This window comes from Rhinatrema bivittatum, chromosome 7, assembly GCF_901001135.1.
Source record: "Rhinatrema bivittatum chromosome 7, aRhiBiv1.1, whole genome shotgun sequence".
In the NCBI taxonomy this organism is placed as follows: domain Eukaryota; kingdom Metazoa; phylum Chordata; class Amphibia; order Gymnophiona; family Rhinatrematidae; genus Rhinatrema; species Rhinatrema bivittatum.
The window spans coordinates 237591358-237613145 of NC_042621.1; the positions used below are offsets into that span (position 1 = coordinate 237591358).

The following is a 21788-nucleotide window of genomic DNA, read 5'->3' on the forward strand; positions in this document are numbered from 1 at the left end:
CAGTTCTAATCAATTGGTGTAGAGTGCATCAGCATAACTCAACTGAGTATATCAGTGCCTAACACTTACCAGGAACCAGTACCTATTTTATAAAGTTAATCTTCGGCACCCACTGTACCTGTTGGATCATAGCAAGTTTGAACTCATCTGTGGTTGGAGTAGATGTAATTCTGTTTACAAAGAAAATGTATGGGAAGAGCTGGGAACACTGAAAATGGGCAAGGTCATTGGGGCAGATAAAGTATATCCCAGGATACTGAGGGAGCTCTGAGATATGCTTGCGGGTCCGCTGAAGGACCTGGTCAATAGATCCCTGGTAATGGGAGTGGTGTCACAAGATTGGAGGAGAGTGGTGGTGGTCCTGCTTCACAAGAGTGGGAGCAGAGAGGAGGCTGGAAACTACAGACCGGTTAGCCCCACCTCAGTGGTGGGAAAATTAATGGAGACTCTGCTGAAGGAAAGGATAGTGAACTATCTACAATCCAGTGGATTGCTTGAACCCGAGGCTGCATGGATTCACCAGAGGAAGATCCTGTCAGACAAATCTGATTGATTTTTTTTTATTGGATGACAGAGAATTTGATCAGGGAAGAACGTTGGAGGTGATTTACTTGGATTTTAGTAAAACTTTTGATATGGTCCCACATAGGAGACTTGTGAACAAAATGAGAAGCTTGGGAGTGGGTGCCAAGGTAGTAGCGTGGATTGCAAACTGGTTGACTGACAGGAGACAGCATGTAATGTAAAATGGAACCTACTCTGAAGAAAGAACAGTGTTAAGTGGAGTGCCACAAGGATCGGTTTTAGGACTGGTTCTGTTCAATATCTTTGTGAGTGACCTGGCAGAAGGGATAGAAGGTAAAGTTTGTCTATTTGTGGATGTTACTAAGATCTGCAACAGAGTAGACATGCCTGAAGGAGTAGAGAGAATGAAAAGTGATTTAAGAAAGCTTGAAAAGTGGTCAAAGATTTGGCAGCTGGGATTCAGTGCTAAGAAGTGCAGAGTCATGCATCTGGGGAGTGGCAATCCAAAAGAGCTTTATGTGATGGGTGGTGAAAATCTAATGCACATGGACTGGGAGAGGGACCTTGGTGTGATAGTGTCTGATGATCTGAAGTTGGCGAAGCAATGTGACAAGGTGATACCTAAGGCCAGAAGAATGCTGGGCTGCAAAGAGAGAGGAATAACCAATAAGAAAAAAAGGTGTGATAATGTCCTTGTATCGGTCCTTGGTGAGTCCTCACCTGGAGTACTATGTTCAGTACTGGTGCCTGTATTTCCAAAAAGATAAAGACAGGATAGAGGTGGTCCAAAGAAGAGTGACCAAAATAGTGAGGGGTCAGCAATGGAAGACTTATGAGGAGCGGCTGAAAGATCTGAATATGTACACCCTGAAAAAGAGGAGGTGCAGGGGAGATATGATGCAGATGTTCAGATACATAAAGGTTTTAATAATGCACAATCATCAAAATTTTTCCACTGGTAAAAAATTAATAGAACTAGAGGTCATGAAATGAAACTCCAGGGAGGATGACTCAGAACCATTGTCAGGAAATATTTCTTCACAAAGAAGGAGGTGAATACCTGGAATGTTCTTCCAGAAGAGGTGGTGAAGATGAAAACAGTGAAGGAATTCAAAGGGGCATGGGATAAACAGTGGGGATCCTTAAAGGCTAGATGATGGAAATATCTTAAATAACTTCAGCTCCCTCATACAACCCAAATCTCTCATGCTAGAGACCTCGGAGTAATCCTTGACAATCGCTTAAATTTAAAGAAATCCATTAACAACACGATAAAGGACGGCTTCTACAAACTGCAAGTCCTAAAAAGGCTCAAACCCCTCCTGTTTTTCCATGACTTCAGGACAGTCCTCCAAGCCACGCTCTTTGCCAAGATTGACTACTGCAACTCACTCCTTCTGGGGCTTCCACTCTCCTCCACAAAACCTTTACAGATGCTCCAGAATGCAGCAGCTAGAGTCTTGTCTAATACAAACCGCAGAGATCACATCTCCCCCATCTTAAAGAACCTACATTGGCTGCCAATAAACTATAGAATCTTACACAAATCCCTCACCATAATCCACAAAACGATCCACAAACAATACCCGTTGGATCTCCAGTTCCCCCTCAAACTCCACTCCTCATCCAGACCCATCAGAGAATCATACAAAGGATCTCTCCATGTGCCTCCTAACAAAACTTCACGCCACACCGCAACCAAAGAACGAGCATTCTCGATAGCAGGACCCACTATCTGGAACAATTTACCGCCGGACCTCAGGCAGGAACCCTGTCTACAAACATTTCGAAAAAAACTTAAAACCTGGCTATTTAGCCAAGCTTTCCCTTAATCTTTTCACTTTAGAAACTCTACATCTCAAGCCTTCCTGACAACTTACATAGCGAAACCCTTTAATCACAATGGTTATCTCTCTGTCCTTCTTTCTTCTATTCCCAAGTTTGATCTCCTTGTTATATGTAACTTTTTTACCTCCTCTGATTATTTTACTGTTAAACGGTTGATAAGAATGTTACCCCTTTGTTCCATGTAAACCGATTTGATATGACTCCCGTCATGAAGGTCGGTATATAAAAGAATTAAATAAAGAAAGAAAGAAAGAAAGAAAGAAAAGAGTGCATGGGGTAACTAGGGGTAACTTGCTGGTGTGGCATTGGCTACCCTTAACAAATAAGCCTTGATACTGTTAATGTAATTCCATCACTACTCTCTACTTCAACGGCAGAGGGCAAAGGGGAATTGGATTCAGATAGCAACCAATGAGGGGCCCTGACTTTTATGGTTTGGGGAACAAATTAATATGGTGGAAACTTGCTGATGCAGCTTTTACTACCCTAAGTATCACTAAGCCTGATACTCTTGATGCAGCTCCATCATTGCTCTCTGCTTCCACGGCAATAGTTAATAAAAATTGGATTCAAACATCATTTGAGGGTCCTGACTTTTACGGTCAGGGAAACTGATAAGCACGAGGGTAACCTGCACAGTGCAGCAGATACTGGAATAAGCTTGTTGGGCAGACAGGGTGGATCATTTGGTCCTTTTCTGCCATCATTTCTATTTCTGTGTTTCTCTGGGTATCTGGGGTGGATGTCTCCCAACTACTCCAGCACAAAGGATTTCTTCACAAGAGACCACTCAGTTGATGGAGTTAGTGAGAAGTTTCTTCACCGTTTTACTTCCAGGTGAGCAATAAGGAAGAATGGAAAATCTCTGGTCCAAGATGGAGAAATTCCACCCTCAAAGTGGTGTCACAGAAGGTTCCCAGGACATTCAAGTGTCTTCCCAAAGAGATTGCTGAATAGGGGAAGCCTGTTTGATACTACCGCCCATTCCCCCTCCTCCAAGGGTGGCTTCTCCTAGTGAAGCAGAGGGGGAAGTGATGGAATCATTATAATTGCAGAGTTCCTACCAATGGTCTTTATCTGTGAGCATCACAGTTCATCTTAACTACCATCTTCTTAACCATCCAAGTCCTGGAACAATGTCTCTCATTGGTTAGATGGGGAGGAATCCACAGGAATACCTTCCAATCTATCTCCAATGCTACCAATGTGGTTTTTTGTAAGGAGCTAATTGGGGAAGGGAGGTGATTGGAGTTGGATTGGTTGGTTGGGGGAGGGGGGGGGGTTATGGTGATTATAGTAATGCAATGGGAGTTTATTGCCATTTATTTTAATTGTTATTTATTAAATAAATAAATAATAAATAGACCTCTTGATACATCTCCATGTGTGGCTTTTACTGTACCCTCAAGAAGCCATTACAGGTAAGCAACTTTGCTGTCTTGCTGACTCTTGATTGAAGCATGGGGCTAAGAATATTAATGATAAGCTAAAATATAGAAGTTTAAGATTTGTGAATTTTCCTAAAATGCACATCTGGTTCTGACCACTTTAAAAGTTATCTAAAATAAGTTTTGCCACTGTGAGTTGATGAAAGACAACTATCTACCTAACAAGAAGGTTAATGTTCCAAGGTGAGGTACACTGAATGTTGTGCACTATTTGTGATTTTTGTACTCGGATTTACATGCAAATAGGCTTGATAGAATAATATCATGCAAAGTTTTGCTGCAAATTATTTTGCAAAATCTTTAACTATACCTCATGGTTGCACATGACCATGCACAGCTTGGACCTGCTACACCTAGTTAAGCAAATTGTCAACTCTCATGTACAGATGGTGAGGGCCTTGGCCCTTGGTCTGTCTTGTTGATAATGTTAGCTGCTCATGGAGGCTATACAAGGATGTTGGTCGGACTATCTGAAGGCTGGATTGGGAATAAGATGGTGTCATGCATACACATGTTGTTGAAAGTCACCTCTGAAATGGGTACATCAGTGGTTTTTTGTATTGACTAAAACAGCACCCACATGTCACTGAACTAAAGGTTCACCTCATGAAACCCAAGGCAAATCTGTATTAGAAGCTAAGTTAGAAGCTAATAACTTAGCCTGACATGTAACTGGTAGCCATTGAGAAATATTGAGATGTCAGTGTGCAGCAAGGGCCTTTGTCTCTCTAGCTCAGGGCTAATTATGTTGTCCAGCTTTAGGTTGGTACATAGAAAATCTGCAGAGTAGTATGTTAGTTCCAATGGCTAGTAGCTGTTACAGTTCTTAAAGCTCCTAGGCTGAGGACTCCAGGGGAGACAAGCTTGCAGAATAGTCATTTTCCAAGCAGATGTATGACCTTTCACGTCTTATCAGCTTTGAGGTCCTTACCTATCCGCATGGCTACCATTACCTGTGACCACCATAGCATAGTAGCTGTCCTATAGGATGTTTGTCCTGTGGTCTTAGATCTTTTTTGTACTTTGTGGATTCTGAGACCAAGGCAGGTGTATTGATAGACTTTCACTCATCAGTTCTGTGCATAGCATTATGGCTAGAGAAGGTGTTGTCAGCTGATGACCTCATGAGCCAAAAGGAAGCCTATTTCTCAAGAATGGCACTGGACAAATGTACAGGCCAACTGCTCCCAGAAGTAGCATGTGATAGACATGATGTATTCAGCACTTTCCGTGTTGTAAAGTAGAAAGACAAGCATATTGGGGCACCTGAGACCTCGAGAGGCCCATGTCAGTAATAAGGACCAATCAGTGAGAATATATGCTTCCGACAAATGTCTTTCAGCCTACCAGATATACACAATCTTCTGTGAGGATTTATGACTCTGACTATCTTAAAAGCAGGTAGGGACAAGCCTGCCAAAGACATCAGTGATGGTTGATGATGAACAGGCCAGAAACATCAAAATAGGTCCTTGGTAGTTAACCAAAGTGCTGGAGGTATTCTGTAAGCCATTCTGTCCTAACAGATATGTATGTCTGGGTGCGAGACGTGCTCTGTTAGCCTTTGTCTGTATATCTGTCTGGGGATGATGTAGGGCTCGTAGTTATCTTCCTTACCACACTACTGTGTGAGCACCCATTTAGCACACATTGGCTTTTATCACAAGCTATCCTGTGCTTCCACACTTTATAATGGATGCTACAGATTTGCTCATATGTAGGCGCGAAGAATATGGCCTCACTCATTGTAACCAAACATTCTACCTTGGCATGAGACTGTGTAGTCATTCAGTTGCGTCAGAGCTCAGATATATTGTGCTACTTAGCTGGATTAGTTGATATCTGCTTGTTGTGTACACCTCGCCCTGCCCAGCACCTGAGACTCTCCGACCCAGTACCTGGAGTAGGACTATTTGTATTGGTATTGGGGTGTGTGCCTTGTTGGAAGAGCTTCAGCTGCTGGGAAGGCTGTGATGTATGTGTGTTTGGGGGGGGGTGGGCAGGTAGATTTAGATGATCACTTATTTTAGGAATGCATGGATAGTAGGGAAGGGGAGGGCCAATGGCACCCTCATGCCAAGTACTTTGAGTTCTACAGATAAATGGATTGAGGAATGGGGTATGGATGATACCTGGGGGTGGGAGAGGGGGGCCGTATGCCAGCCAGGACACCTATTTGATATTCTCATTTTCTAGACAGAGGCCTACTTACTCACTTATCTGTTGAACATATCCTACTAACTAGTCATTGAGCCTGCCAAACAAAGCTGCATCACTTGAGGCTTGCACTGCCATATGTACATGCTGGCAGGTTAGTCCTGCAGAGATTCAACTTTATATAGCTGCATATCTTTTGGGTTCATAGAATAGGTGGCACTTTTAACTAGCTGATTATAGAGGACAGGTTCTGTCACTAACTGGAGCTGCATCACTTGTCTGCTACCAAGCCTAATGAGAATGCACCTAAGGAGATATGTACAGATGAACTACCCAAGGCAGTGCAGCGGTGGGAGATAGTGAGTGGACGTCTGCCTGATCCCAAGCAACAGCTGTTCTCATCACTGTCTGTTCTTGATCAGTGGGTAAGCTCTATCCTACATACCTCTGTGATTCCTCCACAGTTGTCACACAGCAGCTGATACTCTGCTAGCAAGTAGTTGACATCTTTTTTTAAACTGTCATACCTGAAAATGCTTCTATATTGAGTGCCTTTTAAGTGGAATCAGGACACAAGTAATGGGCTTTAAGTAATCTCTTGTGTGGTGATTAGTGTCACTTCACCTAACACCACACAAGAATTGCATGTACTCTCTGGGCTTGGCATCTGCAGCTGCACATTTCTGTGCCCTAGATATGAACAAGACCTAGTGCTTTATGTACTTTTCTAGTAGGCAACTGTCTAAAGACTTATGTGATGACAGCATTCAGTGCTAGTTCCAGTGAGAAGGCCCATGGTTTAGTCAGAGGTGATAAATCTTCACAATGGAAGAGGCCAATGGTTTGTTAGAACTACACTATGACATTAGCATAGCTATACAACCTATTGGTCATCACCAGAGTGAAGACATTGCTACATCACCTCTAGTTAAGCATTTCTATTCCTATTTCACTAGATAGTGTATAAAGATAAACACTAGCTAGATAGTGGCCATCTCACATACATGCCCATTCACCCAAGAGTTATCTAAGAGTATGTTCTCTGGAGAAGGCAACACAAGCCACTTGTGAAGTGTTCCACAGTAAGGAGTTTTCAGGTTTCCTCTTGCTATCTCCTTTGGGAGCATACAATGAGCTTTCAGTGTTCTGTCCTAGGCCATATGGTCTTGCATGTGAGAAATGTGCCTAGCTGGAATGGACAATGGCACTCTAGCATACAAAGTCATGTAGGTCCCCAACCTTATACCTAGTGAATCCTTAAGACAAAAAACACACAATGAAAAGATATAACCAGAATGTGAAGTTTCAAAGTATTGACTACTTTATTATAAAAAAAAATGTGGAGTTACCATAATCAAAGCAAATCAATATATTTGGTAATCACCTTCTGCAAGGACAAGATATCAAATAGCACATGACATTGTAACTGAAATGACCAGCACATGTAGTGGACATATGTACTAACACTGTTACAATAGGCAACATGACATATACTGTATTACATTCTTCTCCTTTTGAAAAATCATGATTACAGCAAAGAATATAGAAACCAGAAGTGGCACCCAATAGCTACAGTACAGCTCTAATGTTAGAGCTGATGCCAGCACAACTATGTGATGGCAAGCGAAGGCTCAGACAGTCCATGTTGAAAGAATGCATTCAAAGGGGACAGCCTAAGGGCCAAGGCAGCAGAGTTCAAAGAAGACTCAGACATTCCATGTTGAACGAGAGCACTGAAAGGGGACAGCCTAAGGGAAAAGGTTGCAGAGTTCAAAGAGCAGGCATCAAGACCAGGACTGGAAAGCACAGCATGGAGACAGCAGGACCAAGACCAGAGAGCACAGCATGGAGGCAGCAGCCCCAAGAGTTGAGACACCAGCATGGAGGCAGCAGCAGCAGGATGAAATGAGATGAGACACCAGCAGCAGGACCAGGAGATGAGACATGATGAGAAGAGACTGTAGCATGTCCATGACTGTAGACCGCATCAAGGAGGCAGAAGTATGCTAGAGCTTAGAGGAGAGCATTATAAGTATCCAGCAGGATCACACAGGCAGACAGTAGATGAAATCCATCAGCTCACTGGCACAGGCCCTCTGTAGACAGGTCAGGCCCAGTAGGCTTCTTCCATCTAGCTGGCATAGGAACTCTGGATAGAGGACCAGCCAGGCTTGTTTGCCCAAGTTTTCTTAGCTGGTTTTTTTTGTGCACTACTGTGGCTTTTCAATTGGAGGTGGCATCTGTTTGGGGGCCTACCCCTGGCTCGTCCTCCTCAATCCTACATTTAAGAAGTAATATCTCAAAGAGATAGTAACTCAATAATATACCTGGACTTGACCAACAATACTCAAATAATGATTTTATTTATGAAATTGTAACCAAACTTTATTGGCACCTGTTAGAATGTACGATAACCTACATTTACTTACCTTAGTCTATGTGCCTATTTGTAAACCGTTGCGGTGGTATATAACTTAGCGACGGTATAGAAAAGTTTTTAAATAAATAAATAAATAAATAAATAGTCTGGGACTGCTGTATGGTGTGGAGTCTTGGGAAGCTGAGGAGTGCACAGATGAAAGCTCTGGCATTCTTTGAAGGATTTGGGTCAATACATTTGTCAGATTATTGATAGAGGTTGCTACGGTGGTTAGGGATTGCATCTCGGCTGCTGTCTGATCCCACAAGTCCTGGGTGTTGCTGATCTGAGCCCTCCTCAAGCGCACTAGCTCTGCCCGTATGTAGTGGAGGTGAAGCACATGCCTCCTTTCCATGCGGTCCAACTGCTCATGCATAGACCACTTCGGTGATGCTGGTGCTGTGCTCGGTGGGGTTTGAGCTTCTGTCTAGGCCTCCAAATTTAGTATGACCAGGCTGATAGGCTGATCCTGCTTGGTGGCTGCTGCCTCCTGCTGCTAACAGGACGTGCTGGAAGTAGGTCTAAACAGCTTAGCTTTCCCCCATTGCAGGTTTGTGTAATCCTTGAAACCAGAGATGTTAAGGCCCACATTGAGTAGTACTGGTAAGCCTAGAGGTGCCAGCATCTGCAACCGTTCTAACAATGGTTGATGCTGCTGCTACTCCTCTTCTTCACTCCACTGTCTTTCAGCATCCATTAGTAAGGGTGCTGTAAAAACTGAGGCTGCAGTACTGGTCCTCGGAGCTGTGCTGCTGGTCTCTGGGGCTTCATGGCTGGGACCGGCGGATTCCTGGGCGAAAGCTGTGGAAAGAAAGAAGAAGACATAAGTATGAATGTGAAAAAGAGCACATGTACTAGCATAAGGTTTGCACTTTACAGCAATCAATGTGAGCATCTTATGCCAAAATATGTGGACATCTGTAGCAGCCTTGACATTTATAGGTGAGGTGAATTTATCAGCTTCAGCTCGCATGGCATCCAGCTGCTCGTCCAGCCCGTCAAAGACATCTGGTCCCAGTCGTTTGACCAGGTGATACTCCATGGGGGGGGGGGGGTCATGATGGGGAAAGGAACTCCCCCTCTGGTCTGGCGCAGATATTTATTCCAGTTCACCACCTTGGTCTTAAGCTTGGCCTTTATGTCGCGACAATGGTGGGCCACCTGCTCTCCAGTCCTTTTAACTCAACTGCGGCAGGATATGACCTGGGCGATAGTGTGCCAGATCTGGCCCTTGGTTGCTCTGGATATCTTGGCCACATGGTTGCCAAACAGCATGTCGTAGTTTTCGAGGACCATGGAGATGATCATGTCATTGTCCTTTGCACTGAACTTTAAAGCAGGAAGATGAATCTGCCCTGCTTCCTGGTTGCCAGATGAATGAGTGCCACTTCTGCTTCTGAAGAGGTGTCATGTTCTATGCTCTCACTTCCACTCTCCAATTCCCTCTCTTCTTCCCCCCCTGCAACTGCCCTGCCAACTTCCCCTATCCCCTCTCTGTCTATCCCTACCCTGCTGTACTCCTCCTGCTAAACTCGCCTTCCTAACCCCTTACCCTTCCTGCCTCCTTCTATCTTCCCCTCCTCCCTATCTCTATTCCTGTTCCTTTCTATACTCCTACTCTTCCTTCTCCTCCCACTCTTCTCACACCTCACCTTTCCTCTCTCCCATGCCTCTGATGCTCCAACCTCTCCAGATCTTCACTCCTCCTCACCACCATTCCTATACACCACTAGCACCACCACTCCTGCTCTATAATCACACCACTATCACCACTTCTCCACACAAAGACAAATATACAAACTGGACAAACTAACAAAAACTTACATACACATAGATAGTTGTTCAGTTTTTAAACAGCACTTTGGCATTTCATCGAAGACAATCTGGATTTCATTGAGGTTATAGTACTAAATTTGCTCTAGTAGCAATTATGAATGAAGTAGGGCTTAATATGGTTAGGAGAAGAGATTCACTCTTAAAGGTGAATTTTAAAAGCTGCACGCACTCTGAAGCCAGGAGATGGGCGTGTATCTGGCACTTGTGCATATCCACCCGATTTTATAAGGCGGGCAGATGTGTGCACACATGCCAATGCACGAATATCTTGCCAAAAAAGGGGAGTGGTTTGGGTGGAGTGGGGCCAAGAGATGTGCAATTGCCAGGTTGTTTTGGGTACTTGCCAGGTTCTTTTGGGTATTTGTCAGGTTCTTGTGGCCTGGTTTAGCCTCTGTTGGAAACAGGATGCTGGATCTGTTGGAAACAGGATGCTGGGCTCATCCAGCCCCTCAAAGACATCTGGTCCCAGTCTGACCCAGCATGGCAATTTCTTATGTTCTTACCTACATGCCTGGGCATGCACCCAGGTCCAGTGTCACGTAACTTTACTTCTGCTATGGAGGAAATATAAATTAAAAAAAAAAAGTTTCAGGCTTCTGTGAGGGTTTTGAGGGGTCTTGGGTAAATGGGGGGAGTATAGGCCAAATAACCAGGGGAGTTGGAAGGACATACCAGAACAATGGGCAAACTGGTGGATGAACTGGTAAAACTGGTCCTTGGCTGGGTGTGCATCTTTTATAAAATACAGGCAGTTGTGCTTCCGTAAGCCGACTTACACTGCTGGGTACACAAACTTAAAATTAGACTCAGAGATACGCGTGTCTAAGCTTTATAATTCCTGAGTCTCTGGGTGTGCGCTGACCCACACGTGTATATGTGCACCTGTTTGAAAGTTACTATCTTATTCTTTTTGGATATGAGTGCTGTATTCATCACCATTAATCCTAAGATTTACTATATAGATTGATAGAACTTAGTTTCATTGGTAAGGTCCTTGAATAGTTATCATCATTCCTAAATGATAAAACTTTCCAAGTTGTTTAGATTATGAACTTTCACAAGCTTAAGAGCTGGATTGTGATGTACTTAAGGATCAGTATTGTTCCCATTATTATTCATTTTGTATCTTGGTCTTTTAGTAATGTTGATTCAAGACCACAGTCTTAGCTGTTTCCTAAATACAGATGATATACAGATCATTGCATTTTTGGATTCTGAGAGCTCAAAGCAGTTATTGAAATTCAACGACTTGATAACATTGCAATTTGGCTGCTTTCGTATAGACTAAAAAGTAAACCCTAACAAGTCAAAAGTATTTGGATTTCTAGGAAAAATACTAAATTGACAGTTCCCCACAAATAGCATTTAAAAATTATTTTAAAAAATGTATATTTTTAGGGGGCGATGACAAAAGCATGGCTAACCTGCAAGTTGAATAGCATAGTAGCCTAATGATATGAGCATTTCCCCTCGAATGTTTATTATTTGTTTGTTTTGCTTAAAGATGATTTAGTGATTTATTGCCTTAGCAGGAAGCACAGACAAGAGCCCACAGCTGCAGCAAGAAAAGGAAAAAAAATCTGCAAAGTTTTGGGTTTTTTTTCTTTCCTGGGGCCTCCCAGTTGCACTCCCTTCAGCTTTGCACAACAGGCTATGGGGGCTATCCCCACCTGTATAGTCAGAAGTCAAATAGTGAGTAAGGACCGAATAGGCCAGCAGGTTTCTTTTCGTTTTTCCCAAATCTCCTATTTTCTGAGAGGTATGTAACTTGGAAGCAGCTCAGTGAGCAGGTGATCCAGGTCCTTGCTACCAGGCAACAGCAATTACAAAACGTCCTGCAAGCACAAATTAATCAGCAGCAGGCATTCCGAGAGCAGGTGCCGATTCAGCATACACTTCTAATGGAGACTGCTCAAGCTATGCAATAGCTGCAACCAGTCCATCATCAGTGTCACCAACACTCCTTAAGATGAACCCTAAAGAAGACCCAGATGGCTTCTTGATAAACTTTGAGTGCACAGCACAACGGGCAAGTTGGCCAGAGAACAGGTGTGCTACCTACCTGGGGAATTTACTCACCAGAGCTAGTCAAGATGCCTACCAAACAGTTAATACATAAGGGAGGGCCACCTACACAGAAGTCAAGGGAGAGCAGGACTCACCCCAGAAGCTTACCAACAGCAATTTTGACGGGGGAACTCTACAGGCTGGAGAAAAGAGGGCCCGTGGATTCTAAAATAGCTCATCCAGATAAACAAAAGAAAACTCAAATCTACCACGTAAACCTTCAGAAGAAATGGGTGGCACAGGAGTGTGGCATGGTATAGGAAGGAAAGTTTGGTCCAGAAGTCAGGCCTGAAGTGGACCGAGCCCAAGTTCCTTTCAGAGAACAGCTGTCCACTACACAAACAGCAGACTTAAAGCAGCTGATGGAGAAAAAAAAAGGAGAGCTTTTGAACCTGCCCAGTCATTCTCATCTGATGCAACATGACATCATTTCATCTCCTGGAATTGTGGTATGGCAGCAACCCTATCAGATTCCCGAGGCCAGGTGTCACATCATCGAGACCAAAGTGAAGGAGATGCTACAGCTTGGGGTAAATTGAGTAGTCTAACAGTGATTGGTCCTCACCTATAGTATTGGTATTGAAGCCAGATGGGAGCATAAGGTTCTGTATCAACTTTAAAAAGGTCAACGAGGTCTCAAAACTGGATGCCTATCTGATGCCATGAGTGGATGAACTGATTAATTATCTGGGGTTGGCCCAGTTAATCTCTGCCCTCAATTTTACCAAATAGTATTAGCAGGTGCCTCTCACATCCTCGGTGAAAGAGAAGACTATGTTCTCAACACCCAGTGGACTTTTCCAGTTTACCGTACTTCCATTTGGCTTTCATGGTACCCCCACAACATTTCAATGATTCGTCGACTGCTTGCTCTGCCCACATCAAGGGTACATAGCCTCCTACTTGGACAATGACACGGTCTACAGCCCCAATTGGAACACACATCTTAGTCAACTCCCAGCCATGATAACCAATTTAAAGAAAGCAGGGCTAACAGCTAACCCAAAGAAGTGCTTGCTGTGTGGGCAAGAGGTCCAGTATCTTGGCTACACCCTGGGGAAGGGCATGGTCCAGCCACAGACCAGGAAGATCGAGGCAATCACTCGGATTCCAGTTCTGCAAACAAAAGTGTAAGTGAAAGCATTCGCAGGCCTTACAGGATTATACAAAAGGTTTATTCACAACTACTCAGAGAAGACAGAGCCTCTCACAAGGCTGTTAGTAAAGAAAGCACCAGAGAAGGTCCAGTAGTCAGAGGAAGCAGAAAAGGCCTTCAGAGCCCTAAAGCAGGATATATGCTCTGAACTGGTCACCGAATCCTTCATGATGCAGACCGATGCCTCATAAGTCAGAGTGGGAGCCATCTTAGTCCAGGAGAAGGATGGCCAAGAACATCCTGGGCAAACATTACTCAAAAGCTGATGCAAGGCCTTCTTCTCTTGGCAGTCCAGTAGGCCTTAAAGGACTTGCACTATTACCTGTTGAGATGGCAGTTCACACTCAAAACGGACCATCAACCATTCCTATGGATGAATAGGAACAAGGAGTCCAATGCAAGGGTGATGAAATGGGTCCTGGCCCTACAGCCCTTCATTTACAAGATCTAGCATAGGGCAGGAAGAGAGAAAACAAATGCGGATTTCCTGTCATGAGAGGTGTCCCTTTTATGGGCAGATGCTCATCTGACAAAGCTGAGCTGGGGGGAGGGTATGCAAGGAAATATACTGGAAACTCCCTCAAATTAACTTAAGGGACTGGCCACAGAGATCTAGCCTGGTCTTCCTTAAGGATCAGTTGCACAAGGGATTCTGGGCCCAGGGAGGATCTCTTCATCCTAACATAAGTTGGCAGGGCCCAGAAGTATTAGGGAGGCCCCAGGGAGCAGGCAGAGACCTACCGGATGCTAAGACCTGTTATGTCTAAGAACTGTGTAGTACCTGAAACTAAGGTCAACCACGTTGTTTGTTTTGAGTTGACTTTTCAGGATTGTGTATGACCAGACCTAAGCTGGGCTGCAATGTTTGTTCTGAATTTCCCTTTTTTCACTGTAAATAAAGTGCGCCTAAGGAACAGCCAGAGTCTGCTTCCTTTTTCCTCTGACTGTGTCTAAGCCACTACTGCTCGAGTTACCACACAGACTTAAATGGTAAGTGCCCACATTGATGCAAGGTCTGTAAGTACATTTTGGGGCCGATTTTAAAAAAGTACGCGCACACGTACTTTTGTTCGCGCAACCGGCGCAAACAAAAGTACGCCGGATTTTAAAAGATACGCACGTAGGCGCGCATATCTTTTAAAATCTGGGGTCGGCGCGCACAAGGCTGTGCAAAATCGGCAGCCTGTGTGCACCGAGCCGCATAGCCTGCCTCTGTTCCTTCCGAGGCCACTCCGAAATCGGAGTGGCTTCTGAGGGAACTTTCTTTCCAGCGCCCCCCACCTTCCCTTTCCTTCCACTAACTAACCCGCCCCCCAGCCCTAACTAATTCCCCCCCTACCTTTATTTCAAAAGTTTCGCACCGGCGTGCCATTTTCCGGTCCGGAAGCTGGTCTGGAGGCCGCGAACATGCCCCTGGAACGCCCCTGGGCTGGAACCACACCCGTGGCCCCGCCCCGGAATGCCCCCGTTGATGCACTGGCCGTGACACGCCCCCCGACACACCACCCCAGGAAAGCCCCGGGACTTAAGCACATCCCGGGGCTTGCGCGCACCGCCGAGCCTATGCAACATAGGCTCGGCACGCGCAGGGGGTGGAAGGGGCAGATTTTCAAAGGGGCTTTATCTGCAGACTAATTTTTGGAATAATTTGCAAAGAGAAAGTTTGCATGTGCTTTCTGTTTGATAATATCCCAAAATACTATCCACACTTATTTACACTTGTTAAGGAATGCATTTAGGTCCTGATTTTAAAAAGCATTTGCACACTTAAAATTGGGTTTTACACATGTAAATACATTTCACTTGTGTAATTGGGCTTTTGAAAATTGCTACAATATCTGCCATTGAATTGTTCATAGGATAGTCACGTGAAAGTGCACTTTTTGCACATAAATGGCTTTTTAAAATTGCTGTGAAAGTATGTTTTATTTACACATGCAAATCTTTTTAAAATTACCTTCTTAGTTTTTTTTCAGGGAAAAATATGTGCATACATATACAAATTCAAAAGAATGTGCATAAGTTTAAACTCCACCCCAACCTCGCCTCTGGAAATGTTTCTGCTCTCTGCAGGTAAACTTACATGTACAAAGACCCTATATGCATAAGTTTACCCGCATATTGGGCAGGCACTTTTTAAAAAGCCTTTTTCCATAGGTGAAATGCTGTGTTACTCACGGAAATAGCTTTCAAAAATATCCTCCATATGACCTAAGAACACTGTGTGATTATGGAAATTATCTTTTTTTTCTTAGGCATTCTTTCAATAGTATTTGCAAATCATAACTCCTGCAGAAAGTAGAATCTAAGCTTATTACTTGGATATGGCCTAGTAATAAGTTCAAGCTGTGCAAATTGTACTTGCTGCTAGTTAACTGGTGTACTTATTTAAAGTTCTATGTTTTAATATATAAAACCTTACATTACAATTCTGCTCATCTGGGGAACCATATATTAAAATGTCTACTGGAGAGATTCAGTTTCATATTCTGCATTTTAGACTGGCTCAGATGACAACCAGAGTTTTTTTCCATGACAAGGTTTCATTTTTTAGAATTTCTAGGATGTTTACTGTCTACTTTACCTCAATCATCCCTAGGACAGAGCTGAAAACATACCTTTCTATGCTGAGTAGGGTTTTATGCTTTGAAATGTAGCTGTATTTTATCTATATGCATTTGTCTATATGTATGTATATATGGTTTTATTTGCATTATTGAATTCCGTGGATTTTATTTCTATTGACTTGTATGATTATTTAGAAAACTTGTAGAGAAATAAAAATAAATACAACCATATCACTATGCTGCCTATTTCAGCTGATTCTTCCTCAGTCTTTCCATTGTCTAAACCTGAAGCTAAATGTTCCTTTCCAGAAGAATTCATTATGATTAGTCAGTTCTTAGGCACAGGGAAATTGCTTCCTACTTGCCATTCAACATATTCTATTTTAAGGTAATTCAGATCACATTTTATGTGCCAAATATCAAATAATAGTATTTTAATAGGTGAAAGAACAAAAAAAAAAAAAGAATTATTTACTACACTAATATGTATTTATATATTTTTGTGATTTTAGGTGTGCATTGTACAAAAGAAAGACACGGAGACGATGTATGCCATGAAGTACATGAACAAACAGCAATGCATTGAAAGAGACGAGGTTCGAAATGTATTTAGAGAACTAGAAATCCTACAGGAAATAGAGCATGTGTTCTTGGTGAATCTCTGGTGAATATTTCTTCTTCTGATGTACACTTCTTTCATAGCATGCATTCACAGATAGATGTAGTATTATGTTCTTGAAGCAAATATGGACTATAAATATATGATACACCCATAAAAGGCTCCCTGAAAATCTCTGAGATGTTAAAATAATCTGCTGGTTTTCAATTTTTTTGATGAAAAATGAAATTTATACTAAATAGTCATCTATCTGCATTTTAAAACAATATTACATACCTTTCAAATATATTTCAAAATCAAAAACTATCTTTCTTTTTTATTTCTATATATTTTTCTATTATTTTTTACAATATTCCTTCAGTTGTATAATTTTTATTATATGCTAACATCCATTGCTTCTAAAAATGCCTCCTAAAGGGAGTTTTTAAGTTTTATGCTATACTCTTTCTTTGTGTGCATCAGTTTTCTTATAATGACCAACATAGCTGGCCAATTAACTTAGATGAATAAAATGTTAAGTACATCTAATTAAGAAAGGGTGATAGTAAACCCATTTGAATGGGAATGAGGGGTGGATTTGATTCAGATTATATGAATCATCAATGACTGATCTAATGCTCCTCAAACTCAGAGTGAGCTTGCGAGATCCAGATCACTAAACTTCTAATTGATCATGACATGATTTGTGATGTTTTGATTTGGCTTATATCTTCATCTGAGAGTGATATCCTTATTCTTTGCCTAAACTTGTACATCATACTTTAAGCATGGCATAATCTGGGGCTGAACCAGTAGTGAAGTATATCAGCAGAGCTGAGCACTTATATTAAAATCATACAGAGTCATTCATCAAATCACGTTTGGGCCCTAACTCCTGCGATAATGCTATAACGCATGCATTATTTATCTCAGTGCCTTTTTTCCTAGCATTATGACCTGTAATAGCTGTGCATTATGCCTGAAATGGGATTTTTTTGCAAATTCCATTTTGGGAGTAGGGAGGGAGAAAGAGACAGACAGACTCTAAGGTAGCACACCTAGGAGTCAACTATTTATACCACTATAGGAGGGCCAGTTAGTAACTCGAGGTGAGGTTTTGGTAATGGTTTAGGGATTTGGGGCCAGTTTTACATACTTAGCTGGATGTACAAACAGCACAGTACACATCAGTGAAGATGTGATGTGATTTGGAATGAGGAAAGGTACACATAGATGAGATTTCTAGAGTGCTATCAAGCTAGGGCAAGAGAACATTGTGAAAATCTTATCTTTGTGTACCTTTCCTCATTCAAAATCACATCAAATCTTCACTGATGTGTGCTGTGCTGTTTCTATGTCTGCCTATGCATGTAAAACTGGCCCCAAAACCCTAGACCACTACCAGAACCTCACCTCGAGTTACTAGCTGGCCCTCCTAGAGTGATATAAATAGTTGACTTATATAAGAGCCTTAGAAAGAGGTTTTTTCTCTCTCTCACTCTCTCTCTCTCTCTCTCTCTTTCTCTCTTTCACCCAGAAAAAAAGAAATGCACCCCTTTTCCTTATAAAGGGTGTTATTCATGTGAAATTTATAGCATTTTGATGAATCTAGGGGATAGTTCCTTAAATCCACCAGATCCTTCCTGGTACAAACTTAGGTGAAAAGTGGAATATAAAAATCTAAATAAATATATAGATTGAATTTGATGAGTACTTTCTCAGTCAGTATATAATTCCCTTGGGTATTATTACAGCCCAGGTCTATTACCTTACATTGAAATAAAAGTCAAGAAAATGGAATGTCTATTTATACTGTATATTAAGATTCAGATATAAATTAGAACATTGTTGTCAGTAATATCCATTGAAATTGCAACATTTTATTTCCATTTTAATTATGAAATATCTATTGATAATTATAGATATTTAATTATTCTTAACCAATATAGCATGACCAATGAGCAAGTCTCTGACACATAGGGCCTGATTTTATAAAGCATTTACACACTTAAATTGAGTTTTACATGTGTAAATACACTTTACCCATGTAAATGGGCTTTTGAAAACTGCTACATTGAATTGTCCATAGGATTTACTTGCATAAGTGCATTATACGTGGGTAAATGGCTTTTGAAAATTACTACAATAGTAGTTACATTTACATGTGTAACTCCTTTTAAAATTACCCCCATAATGGGGTGAGCATTAAATGATTTTGTTGTATATTCTGGATATTTCATTAGACATGAGGCTTCTTGACATCCTAGAAATAGTTTAAAATCCATATAAGCAAAATCTTGTTATATTATTGGATTTATAAAAATGTCTTGGAGTCATAAAAATCCATGTGTATTGTTTTAAATTTAAAAATCTTGTAATTCGTAGTCTTTTTTTTTTCTCCTATATATTCAGCAGTATTAAGTGACATTTTATTAAAGCTAAAATCCTTTTTGACTACATTAAGAGGTGAATTTTAACAGCCGGGTGCATGCCAAAATCGGGATATGTGTGCGTATGTAGGACATGCACACGTCCACCTGATTTTAAAAGCTGCCTACAGGCGCAAACAAGTCCTGATACAGATGTAACTCCCAACAGACAAAAAAGGGGTGGAATGTGGGCGTGACATTGGCGGGGAATGGGTGTTCTGGGGCAGGGCCAAGAGATGTGTACACAAGTACTGACGCGCCTGGGCGTGCTCCCAGGTCCAGTGCCGCGTAACTTTACTTGTGCTATTTCCAGGCATCTGTGAGGGGTGAAAAGAACCAGGGGAGTTTGGAAGACTTAGCTCTAGACTGGACAAGCCAGTGGGTGAACTGGTGAAATTGGTCATGGCGTAGATTCACAACTGTTATAAAATTCCCACACTTACACAGCTCAAACCCGACTTATGCTGTTGGGTGTGCACAAGCTTGAATTAAGAGTACCATATTTTTCGCTCCATAAGACGCACTTTTTTTCCCCCAAAAGTGTGGGGGAAATGTCTGTGCGTCTTATGGAGCGAATATAAAAAAAAATTAAAAATCTAACAACCCCCCCCTCCTGACCCCCCCCAGACCTTCCAAATTAATTTACTACAACCCCCCACCCTCCTGAACCCCCCAACTCCTGCCTTAAGTCCCTTGTGGTCCAGCGGGGGTCCAGGAGCGATCTCCTGGACTTGGTCCGTCGGCTGCCAGCAATCAAAATGGTGCCGACGGCCCTTTGCGCTTACTATGTTACTGGGGTCGACCAATGCCAGTGGTAGCCCCTGTGACATAGTAAGGGCAAAGGGCCGTCGGCCCCATTTTGATTGCTGGCAGCCGACGGCCCAAGTTCAGGAGATCACTCCTGGACCCCCGCTGGACCACCAGGGACTTTTGGCAGGTCTTGGGGGGGTCAGGAGGGTGGGGGGTTGTATTTAATTAATTTGGCAGGTCTTGGGGTGTCAGGAGGGTGGGGGTTGTTAATTAATTTAAAGTGTTGGGATGGTTTTGGGTTTTTTTTTGGGGGGGGGGGGTTCCCAGAGAATTAGAAAGACAAAAGTTTTCTGATCTGGGGAATGGACCGAAATGGCCCTCCCCGGCCCCAAAAACAAAATGGGAAGAAAAAAAAAAATGTTATGCACTCCCCTAATTTGCTCCATAAGACGCACAGACGCCCGGGGACAGAGCCGGTTTAGCACAAATTTATTTTTTTTTAATTTTCCCCCTCTGAATCCTAGGTGCATCTTATGGTCAGGTGCGTCTTATGGAGCGAAAAATACGGTATATATGTGCGTGCCTAGGCTATTATATAACATGTGCATGTATGCACTGCAAAATTTCCACGTCTCTGGATGTTCACCTGTATATGTGCGCCTGTGCGCCCATTTGAAAGTTACCGTCCTTATGTTAAAGCAACCTTCTTATTAGTTAATAGCAGTTGACTACTTACTGAAAGGATTTTATCTATAGTCACAAAATTGTAAGTTTCCATAAACATTTCATGGGTAAAACATAATGGGAGAGGGGAAACATTTTCAGTCTTCCCCCTTCCCCTCCCCCCCACCACCACCACATCTACCACCAGCATAGACTGCAGATGAAGTCTCCTTTTGAAAATGTCTTGTCCAGTGGAGAAGGCAGATGTGTAATTACCTGCAGAGATTGCAAACTTCCCACAGGGAGCTTTTTTCAGAGAGTTAAAAATAAACTCCCCCATGCATACATTGCAGGGGAACCCCAGCACTAATCCACCTCTCCTACATCCTCTATTCCCCACACTGAGGGGAGGGAAATTTTGAAAGGGGCTTTGTGGGTAAACACTCAGAGGTCAATATTGAATTGGTTTGTTCAGCTAAGTTCAGGCTTTAGCTGGACAAACTGGGGAGGATTTTCAAAGGGTTACGCGCGTAACCCTGAAAACCCGTTCCTGCACGCGCCGAGCAAGCCCCGGGACGCGCATATGTCCCGGGGCTTGAAAAAATGGGCGGGGGTTGGGTGGGCCCAGGGGTGGGGTGGGGCGGGGCGGGACTGAGGCCTCCGGCACAGCGGTCTGGCCAGTGCGCGCAACCTACGCCTGCCCGGAGGCAGGCACAACTTCACCAACAAAGGTCAGGGGGGGTTTAGATAGGGCTGGGGGGCGGGTTAGGTAGGGGAAGAGAAGGTGGAGGGGGGGGCGGAAGGAAAGTTCCCTCTGAGGCCGCTCCGATTTCGGAGCGGCCTCGGAGGGAATAGGGAAAGCCATCGAGGCTCCCCTAGGGCTCGGCGCGTGCAAGGTGCACAAGTGTGCACCCCCTTGCGTGCGTTGACCCCGGATTTTATAATATGCCTGCGGCTATGTGCGCCTGTTATAAAATCGGGCGTAGATTTGTGTGCGTCGGGTTGCGCACACAAATCTACGCCCACGCATAGGGTTAAAAATCTGGCCCACTGTGGATATTAATTTTTTTGCCCTCTGAATGCCTCCAAATTATCCAGCTGTTTAGCCAGATAAAAGCCAGATAAATTGGAGGTGTTGTGGGGGCATTCCAAGGTGGAGTTAAGTTACCTGGATCACTTATCCAGCTAACTCCGATATTCAGTTAGCCAGATAACTTATCTTGCAAAGTCTGGTCAGGTCAGAGAGCAGTCCTAAGGTTAGCTGGATAAGTTTATCCAGCTGACTAGGACTTTATCCAGCTATATTCAGTGGAGTGCCTAATCAG

General features: G+C 43.0%; 1 protein-coding gene across 1 annotated transcript in view; it reads left to right on the forward strand.

Annotated features, from left to right (window-relative positions):
* STK32C (serine/threonine kinase 32C) overlaps positions 1 to 21788 on the forward strand; it is a 695653-nt gene that overhangs the window by 589729 nt on the left and 84136 nt on the right. The window contains exon 3 of the mRNA XM_029609989.1: positions 16536 to 16687. Within this exon, the coding sequence (XP_029465849.1) occupies positions 16536 to 16687 (152 nt within the window). The remainder of the gene's footprint in view (positions 1 to 16535; positions 16688 to 21788) is intronic.